At 43.9% G+C, this 9,747-nt stretch overlaps 2 protein-coding genes across 2 annotated transcripts; both read right to left on the reverse strand.

The window, feature by feature from the left end:
* Positions 1 to 2,164: 2,164 nt before the first annotated feature.
* On the reverse strand, positions 2,165 to 6,092 carry sord (sorbitol dehydrogenase). Its single transcript, XM_080496263.1, has 9 exons — positions 5,933 to 6,092; positions 5,828 to 5,861; positions 4,827 to 4,991; positions 4,345 to 4,504; positions 4,076 to 4,194; positions 3,778 to 3,843; positions 3,513 to 3,691; positions 2,708 to 2,829; positions 2,165 to 2,601 (listed from the first exon to the last, which is right to left on the reverse strand). Exons 1-9 carry the CDS (start codon positions 5,984 to 5,986, stop codon positions 2,436 to 2,438), a joined length of 1,065 nt encoding a protein of 354 aa, XP_080352389.1. The 5' UTR covers positions 5,987 to 6,092; the 3' UTR covers positions 2,165 to 2,435.
* A 733-nt stretch (positions 6,093 to 6,825) lies between these two features.
* On the reverse strand, positions 6,826 to 8,299 carry terb2 (telomere repeat binding bouquet formation protein 2; the record flags this gene model as incomplete). The annotated part of the gene is made up of 5 exons (XM_080497809.1): positions 6,826 to 6,941; positions 7,363 to 7,441; positions 7,508 to 7,569; positions 7,940 to 8,079; positions 8,178 to 8,299. The coding sequence occupies 5 exons, from the start codon at positions 8,297 to 8,299 to the stop codon at positions 6,826 to 6,828; spliced, it is 519 nt and encodes a 172-aa protein (XP_080353935.1).
* Between the last annotated feature and the right edge of the window lie 1,448 nt (positions 8,300 to 9,747).

The following is a 9,747-nucleotide window of genomic DNA, read 5'->3' on the forward strand; positions in this document are numbered from 1 at the left end:
CTTTTGATATCAAGTCATGTACATGTTCAACATGTACGGAAACGGTTGTTTTCTTTTTGTGTGCTGCTCTCCTGTATGTTCATCTTAAGTGTTTTGACTGAAACTCATGAGTACAATGAGTGGATTGTGAATGTAACTGTGTTGTGCGAGCTGTCTCATTGCCATAAGCGGTATTAGAATGTCTGTACATAAAGAGAATCTTGTCTAGTATTGTGCTCACGTTAGAGAGAAGAAAAAAAGAAAAACGAAGCAAACAAAAACACACACACACACAGGTTTAGTCACTGCAAAACATCTTCCCAACTGTAACGTTGGCCTTCGGTCCTGAGTGGGAAAAGAGAGAACTGTGAATGACACACTGTGACAGCAAAAAAGCCTTACCGCCGAGTATCGCTTTTACAACGCATTGTAGTGGATTTTAATTGTATGAACATTATCTGTGTGCATGCCTCGTGAAGTAGTATCATGTCATTGTGTCAAGATAATAAAATCTGAGCAAAACATGGCTGGAAATGTTTTTAGGCAACTTTATCAAATTGTGACTTGGGTTTTGAAAGTTTTTTTTTTGTTGTTTTTTTTTAAAGAGGGCTCCTTGGCAGTAATTCGATAGCAGCTTGTTCATATGGAAGTTGATTGCTGCCAAGAAAAGATAAATGAAAAAGAAATACACACACACAATTTGACATTTTGATGATTTTTGGCCACAATAGATAAAAGAAAGTCATATCAACCACATTTAAATTTACATCCTCATCGTCATTCTTCAGTCCTCACTAAATGCATTTTAAAAACTGATCCATAGCTAATGAACGAACTAACTTTAACAGGTTTCCTCTGACAAATCTCCTCAACATCAGTATTTCATGCACTGTTCTGTGAGTTCCTTCTTCCCATGCCTGGTTCGACTCGTCTCCAGTGGTAAACCGCCGGAACCTGCTGCACTAAGAATAGAGTTCATGATCTCATCTGAGGGATTCAGTCCTTTTGGTGCTGATGCTCGAAATAAGACTTTGCATCAGCAGTGCTAAAGCTTCAGGGATCGATCAACACCGCCGATAGATGTGCAAGCAATTGTGTTCGTCCGCAGTGTGTCCTGCTGCGAAGAAATCACTAAAGCACACGCACAAATTCGCATACTGCAGCCGATCGATGGGAGTCATTCGACACGATCAAGAAATCAAGGTGAGAGAGATCCAGGTTTAAGTTGTAGTATTGTTTTTCTCTCATTGAGATACTGAGAACAGAGAATCTCTATAAGGCTGTGCATCGTTACCACGGGGGGGGGGGGGGGGCAGTAGAAAGGCCCAGACATCCCCCGTCTCCCACAACCCGCCCCAGCTTATCCCGGGGGCACCTTGAGCTCCTTTCAGACCAAGTCAGAAATATAATTAAATATGATTTTATAGTTACACGCAAAGAGAAATCTCGTGTTACTGCAGCAGTAATCTGAACTGCACCACACCGATCAACAGAACAGTTTTACATTAAAATGAGAGCTGGAGAGGCACAGCTGGTGGCTGAATGGAGGCTGATGGAGGAAAAAGTAAGGTGGGCGGCGGCTACCATATGGCTTCTTATAGAATGTGTCAAGCTACCTGAAAATGTCTTAAAGATTTATTTCTGCCAACCGTGGAAACAAGAAAGCTCCGGGCAGAAGAGCTTTTTAGTCATTTTTGTTTTTCCCACTTTTACTGGCAGACGTTACGGTTTCCCAGAAATGCTTTTTTTCCCCTTCCATCATGAAAAAGATACTCGTTACAGCTGGTATTGCGATGTTACCTGTGAATGTAAAAACAGTAGTGGGATCATTCAGTCAGAGGCTGGAATGCATGTTGTCAGTGGCAAAGCTCAAAACCAGTAAATTGTAGATCTTCCATAGAGAATAACAAATTTTTTTTGGGAAAGGAGACTCGTCTGTCATATAATGTAAATTATCTGTAACAAGATGATTTTTTATTTTTTTGGGTATATTTTGAGGTTCAATCTTTTTTCAAAGTATCAGTATAGAAGAGATGAACGTTATTCCAAATCTCACACTGGTACAGTTGTCTGTCATTAATTGGAGTTTAATCCAGTAATGCCCCCTAATGCCTAAATATGGGTATTGCAGCTTCATGCACAACAACAGTTCAACAGACGTGTTTTTTGATTTCAGTCTTTTAATTTAAGTCTTCTTACTTTGTTGCAATGCTAAAAAAAAATGTTTTAAAATACATTGAATTAAGAAGTGTTAAGTGTTGCATATAGAACAATCCTGAGCATCATCAAATTATTTCTCACACGTGTTGCAGAGTTCCCGTTTGACCTGCTCCAGCAGTTAGAGCCGGGATTCAAGTGACTGTTTGAACTCGCCGTTATCATCCTTCAGGTCAACGTCCAGTTTGTGGCCCGTCACGCCTCGGCTGGTTTGTTTGGCTTCATCTCGGCGGGTCACATTAGGGGTTCTGATCGTTCTGGTCACACTTTAACATGACCTTTATCCCCAGGCCCTGACGCGTGGTCTCAAAGGCCTGGACCGCCTGCTCCAGGGGGAAACGGTGGGTCACCAGCGGCTTGACGTTCACTTTACCTGACGCCAGCATGGAGATCGCCATCGGCCAGCTGCAACACAAGGTAGCCGACGAATCCAGCAACAGTTGATGCTCCAAAACACACAAATTGTTACTGCCTCTGCGTCCTCCTTCATAAACAGCAAATATTTACTTACGTGTTACAGTAGCGGAAGACCCCTCGGATATCCACCTCTCTTATAGCAGCATTCATGAGAGGCACATTGACCATCGGCGCGCCGAGTCCCACAACCACCACCACTCCTCCTGAACGAGTCGACTTGTGAGGGAGACAAAAAAATAATTTTTAAATCACAATGTGGACTGAATCACAAGACTGAAGAAACAGTTTGGACTCTCTTCTTCATAATGAACCAAGTACAGTCACTGGAAAACCTGTTCACAAACCAAAATAAATGGTTAACGTAAAAGTTTATCTTGACCATACTGTTAATCATATTCTCTACAATATCCATTGTTTATGGCCAAGTTTAAATATATAAATGTATTTTGAACATGAATCATGGTTGTGAATGAAGACTAATTACTTGTAACACATGAATAACGTGTGAATGAAGCAATGCTTAACCTGCGCTGACAGAAAGTTATCTCAAACAAAACATTATGATCACTGGCAGGTAAAGTGAATAATACTGGGTACGTATTTTCTCATGTGCAGCGGTCAGTTTTATGAAAAGTGCAGAACTGCTCATCAGGTTAATGATTGGCTCTGAGCTTATTCATGCACGCGGTTGCAGTGTTGCCCCATCGTGCAACTTGGAGGATCATGGCTACACTGCAGTGGAGTCCGTGCCTCAGTGGGTTGAAAGGAGACGCATGCAATATGAGGCAGGTGGTTATAATATAATGGCTGACTGGAGTAGCGAGCCAATGCCACATGGTACCAACTGGAAACTATTTCTCAGTCTCTGAACTTTGAGGTGCCAGTGGAGGTTCTCATACATAGATGGCAGTCTGGAGGCAGCTCTCGGCGCCGGTGCATTCGATGCTACAGTCGGGCTGAGCTCCCATCATGTCCTCCACGCTCCCGGCCACCCGCTGGGGTTCGTCTGCTTTCGTCACTCTCAGGTGAAAGTCGGCGCCGAGCTCCTTGGCCTTGGCCAGACGCTCTGCGGACAGATCTGAGCACGGCAGAGGAGGATGAACATTGTAAAGACACTGCCGCTGTGCCAGTCGACACTGACGGGGTCGGTGGAGTGAAAGTTACCAGTGACGACGACCTTGGATGCTCCCATGGCCTTGGCCACGAGCAAAGACACCAACCCGATAGGTCCTGCAAAGAAACAGGCTGAAGTTACGCAACTTAACTCTCCTGTTCCAAGTGTTTCGCAAATGGCGTTCTCAACTGGACGTTCGTTAAGTTGTTGTCGCAGCATGGCAGCGAGTTGAATATTAATCATCTCGTCATGTCGTTTAAGGTTCACTGGCTGCAGAATCAGCGTGATCACATCTCTATCACACTATTCCAGCGCAGCACGGTTGTGAGTCGCGTTTGGCGTTTCTACCTGCGCCGCAGATGAGGACTGTGCTGCCGAGCGTCACGCCGGCCCTGCGGCAGGCGTGGATCCCCACAGAGAGCGGTTCGATCAGAGCGCCCTCCTCAAACGACACGTTGTCGGGCAGCCTGCAGCACCACGTTAAACAACACAGTTGAGATGTGCGTGTGTGTGTGTGTGAGGATTAGGCAAGAGGGCGGTGAAGCAGCGAGGCAGAGATGAGACAACCGTGAGGCAACTTCTGCTGCAAAGATATTGCAATATTCGACGGCGGTTACTTGTAACAGAAGCTGGCGCTGTGCCTGTAGTAACGGCACAGGTTCCCGTCGTCGGGGGGCGTGGCGCAGAAGAAAATAGTCGGTGACAAGTTGTAGCGTCCGTTTTTGAAGAACTCGTCAGTCTCACGGGGAACGCCAGGCTCAACGGCCACTCGGTCACCTGTAAAAAAAAACCAACAACAAACATTTACACTAATTGTGACGACAGCCTTCACTCCAGATGGGCACCAATGAGCGTTGACAATCCGTGACCCCGTCATCAATTTACTGCGTGTCCTTCGTCGGACCACTGTCCTTGAAAACTGACCGCCTCTCACTCAGTTGTTTCGCCGCCGTGATTTCTCCAAAGCTCACTGCACTCATTGCGCTTTGCTTATTTTTCCTGCTTGTAACTACATCGACTTTGAGGACAAAAATGTTCACTCGCCGTAAGAGATGCTTCCTTTTGCATTCCACAGCTTCAATGAGTTCCCCCTACTTGCCTATCTCCAGGTGTTTGACCGCTGAGCCGACCTTCACCACCCGCCCAGATGCCTCGTGCCCCAACACCATCGGCTTGGTGACCACGAAGTCTCCGATCCGGCCGTGCTGCCAGTAGTGCACGTCTGACCCGCAGATCCCGACAGAGTGCATCTGGAGAACAACATCTGAGCGCAAAACACAGCGAAGAAGACGGGTTAGAGGAGGCACACACCAGGCGGGGGGGGGGGGGGGGGGGGGGGGGGGGGCGCTGGAGGAATTTTATAACTGTGTTACAAAACAAGACAAGGAAGTCAACAGGTTTGACTTCTTCCTGTGCAGTTTGCCTGTGTGTCCATGTGTGTTGTTTAGGAACTATGTTTTCCTCCAACATGCTTTTACACTTTTTGGAAGGATATAAAATTGCTTCAGTCAACCTGCACTGGATAAAGTAGTACTGAATCAAACACCAAGCAAGTCAAATAATTAATCTTATAACTGGGTCACAAAAGGTTTATTAGAATAAATGGAAAGAAAAAAAAAAAGGAACATCTGCCCCCGTGTAATAGATTCCAAGTCACAAATGTCTTGTCTATATGTAACAATATATGTCTTGAAGTAAAAACAGCTTACAAACTACCTGGAAAAATGAAAAACAGTCTATTCAACAATAACAGGACGGATGGTCATAACTGCTTTAGATTTATACTCTTATTGTAAATCTGGGACAATTTGGGTGTTTGATTTTTAGTGTAACCTTTATTTAGTGTATTGATAAGAGTGAAGCCTTTTTGAGAAGAGCATTTTGCTATTTAAGTTTTGTTTTGTTATTTAAAAATGGTACATTTACTTTTAATCAAGGCAATATAATAAATATACTCGATAGATAGAGGAGTTGCAGTAAAGTGCATTTGATTTGCACATCAAAATTGGTTCCTCATATTTGGATACTGAAATACAAATGTGGTTTAAATTATTTCCAGGGATCATACAATTTAGCAACTAAAATTCAGAATGTATTTACCATTGGGTCCTGGCTCTGGGACTGGACGGTTCTCCTGCGGACAGACAAGAGACAGCAGTCAGCTTCATTCCCTCGGGGAAAACAGAGCTGAACATGCGGCCGTACCAGCCGGAGGTCTCCCGGAGTGTGAAGCACCAGCGACAGATTCTCCTGCGCCATGACCGAGGAGACGCGGTCGACGTCTGCAGACAAAAGCAAAAGCCCACCGAGCCGTGCGGGACTGTTTTTAAAAGCTGCTGTCAGAGCAAAGTCCGGGCAGCAGCCGAGAGCAAGCCGCAGGTGACGTCAGGCTGCGACTTCCGGTGCACGCAGCGGAGGCCGGAGCACAAACGCAGCCGCTGATTGGTCCAAACAGCGGCGGAGCAGCCCACCGCTTGGCAGGGGGTGCAACACACACACACACACACACACACACACACACACACACACACACACACACACACACACACACACACACACACACACACACACACACACACACACACACAAAACAGGCACTTTAGTTAACAATTAATCTCACACACTTTATTGGACATGCAACATGACAACTGCAGAGAAAGGGCCAGCCTGGACTTAAACCCTCAACCTTCTGAAGAGAGAGCTCACCACTGTATACAATGTTCCATTTGCGGAGAGAATCGACATGTGCACAAAGGAGAACATGCAAACTTGCAGACTTGGATTTGGAACATTCCTGCTTTGAGACGATTGACTGATTTTGAATACAATATTGGAATAGACTTGGAAGACAAAAATACGGGCGCCCCCGCATACAAAATTACACCGTTTCTAATACAGTGAATCAAAATTTTATGCATTTATTAAATACATACAACATTTATTTTAAGGAAATTAGTCAATAATGAACTCAATATTAAGGGTCAGGTGACAGTACAAACAAATTGAACAAATTACAAACTAAACTTTTAACTTTTTGTACCTTATTTAAATCTTCAACGTGTATATATGTGTGTGTGTGTGCGTGCGTGTGTGTGTGTTTATGTGCGGCCCGAACAGTTGCAGCGGACTTGACATCGAGAACAGCAGAAACACCCAAAATGGAAATCACACAGATGACCTGAATATTTCTGCAGGTTGTCCATGTTGACATTGACTGCAGGGAGGGAAGTGACAAAAAAAAAAAAAGACTGTTAATTTCATCCATCATCCTGCTTCCAAACATTCAAGCTCTCTGAACAACAGTAATCTTGTAATAACAGCAAAAACTTAATTTTAACAGTGTAAGGATGTTTATATTTATTGAATGCCACTCAAGTTTGTCTGCATCAACAGATTGCCCGACGCTATATGGCAGTACGAGCAAAATCAAAGTTTGTTTGAGGTAGAGGCAGAAAATGGTTTCATTGAGGACATTACATGTAGGAGCGCTGCCATCTGGATGATTTTGTGAACAGTCACAAAGAGCGACGTCTTCCTCCGGCGAGAGTTCCGACCTGCCTCAGAATGATCGGCGCTGAATTACTTTAATGGACATTTACATTTCATTGAGGTCAAATTAAATAATTCAAGAGTACGGCGAACGTACTCGATCCTGCTGATGTCCTCTTCGCCGCACTCGTCTTCCGCCGAGACACTGCAGCTGTTCTCAGAGTCCTGTTAAGTCACAGGAGGTGGTTAGATGGAGACGATGTCCTTCCTCTCGACACTCTCTGTCCTCACCTCGGCCTCGGACTCTTCATCACCACACTCCCAAATCAGCCTCCCGACCACATTTCTCACCTCTACAGTGACAATCAGAGGAAAGATGAGTGAGTAGAAGAGGCGGTTAGAATAAATGCTGCAGGTTATGGTCATAACCCTAACCCTATAGACCAAAAATCCAAATGCCCCACACATGGCAACTACACAATTCTCCACACACAGTGATGTGTATGCCTTGCTCAGCAAAATCCTCATGGGTTGGGCTTTTAATAACTCTGCGTAAATGCAAATATGTTTCGACTATGATGTGTCCATGCATGTAGAGATAAAAGTCAGTGTGAAAGCAGCTGCACTAAACTACTCTTTTAATTAAAATTTGGTAAAAATGTAAACTCTGATCAGAGCGAGAGAGAGAGAGAGAGAGAGAGAGAGAGAGAGAGAGATCCCTACCATCCTGTACAGAAGCTGGAGGCAGCACATAGTGGCTGATACACACAGACTTCACACTCCGCCGCTTCTCACAGGTGGAGAGAAACAGGCTGTGAAACACCGTCACCTCGTTCCAGAGGAAATCTTCGCTCCCAAATATCCTGGAAAAACACAACCCAGCAGTGCACAATAATACCCGGCTTGTAAATAATAAAAATGAAATATTTCAAAAGAAATGGCGTGAGGTCACCGTGCTCACCTCTGAGTATCTGGACATGTCGCATCTTCACTGAAAAGGTAGTCTGCTTTCCTCCAATCAGCAACACCTCCACCCTCCAATACTATGAGTTCAGATACCAAAGTTAGATTCCTGCCTTTCATTTCATAGATTATATTTAGATGAATTCAGTGGAAAACCTCAGGGGGGGAAAAAAAAGTCAATCCTGAGCTAATTTGCCTCCATAATAAGCATCATCCAGACCAGAGCTGAAGTCAATACACTTCAGGGGCCTCATGCAGCGTAATTTGATCTAAATGGGATGGACAGATAAAATCATGGCATAATAATCTCTGAATACCGACTACAGCAACGTTTTCACATCCTAAAAAATGTTTACTTTTTCTGGGTTTTTAACAAAATATAAACAAATTGAAATGGCTTCAGAAAAAGTGTACAATCTGACTTCCACACAGCCACAGTGCCTCTCTTAACTGGGATTTCTGTAATTCTACTTAACTGGCAGGGAGCTATTCAGTTTTCACTGATGCATTAATAATTGACACCACGAGTTCCAGAAAGTACCTGGATGAAGACAAGTTATTACAATGACATATTGGGTAGTATGAATGCTAAACACAATAGTGGTGTAATGGGGTTGCCCAACCAGGGTCCTCGAGGGCCCCCTTCCTGCAAGTTTCAGCTCTCTCCCTGCTTCGGCATACCTGAATCTAATGATGACGTCATCACCAATGTTGTGAAAAAGCCCATTAACGAGCCCTTCATTGCAATCAGGTGTGCTGCAACTGGGAGGAGCTAAAACATGCTGGACAGGGGCCCTCAAGGTTGGACACTCCTGATCTGCAGTGAGTCCGAACTTGGAGGCTTCTATGAGTTAAGTATGAAACATTTCCCCTGTGAGTATGTGGGTTTTCTCTGGAAACTCATCTTCCTTCTTTCACTGTCCAGCTTAGTATATCAGTGTTGTGTTATGCCTCTAACCCTGAAGCATTGAAACCTTTATTGGGGGAAAAAAAATGCTCTTATTGTCTAGTTTTGGTATTTTTAACTTTTGAAAGTTCATCCAGATTGAACCCTCTTGTGGGCCATATGTTTAAAACCTCTGTTCAAGACTAATGCAGAGAAAACAAATCCTGGTTAAGTGAGAAAACACAGATTCCTGAAACCTTCCCACAGCTTCTCATATATTGATTTACTTCAGGTTTGATTTGAGACTATTAGATGGGTTATATGATATGGGCTGAAGCAGCAAGGAAAATCAATACTTCCTTGCTCAGTAATCCATGTTTTTTTTCATGTCATTTTCAATTTCCATTAATTTACTGGCAAAGTGGAACATTTACTAAAGGGTGTTTAGCGAGCTAGCTAAATGCTATCTGAGCATTGTGATTATTAAACAATAAAAACGGAAAATCTAATTAGCTGAATGCTGGTTCACTTACTCCAAAAGTCCACATGTTCTTGCTTCACACTGCTTGAAAACCACGCAATCTCACCCCGAAACATGGTCACTCTTTTCAGGAGAAAATTGATCTGGATCTTTCAAGGTGTGAAACAAATTATTGGCACCCAAAGGCCTCTGTTGCGTTCA

Source organism: Blennius ocellaris, assembly GCF_963422515.1.
Source record: "Blennius ocellaris genome assembly, chromosome: 1".
In the NCBI taxonomy this organism is placed as follows: domain Eukaryota; kingdom Metazoa; phylum Chordata; class Actinopteri; order Blenniiformes; family Blenniidae; genus Blennius; species Blennius ocellaris.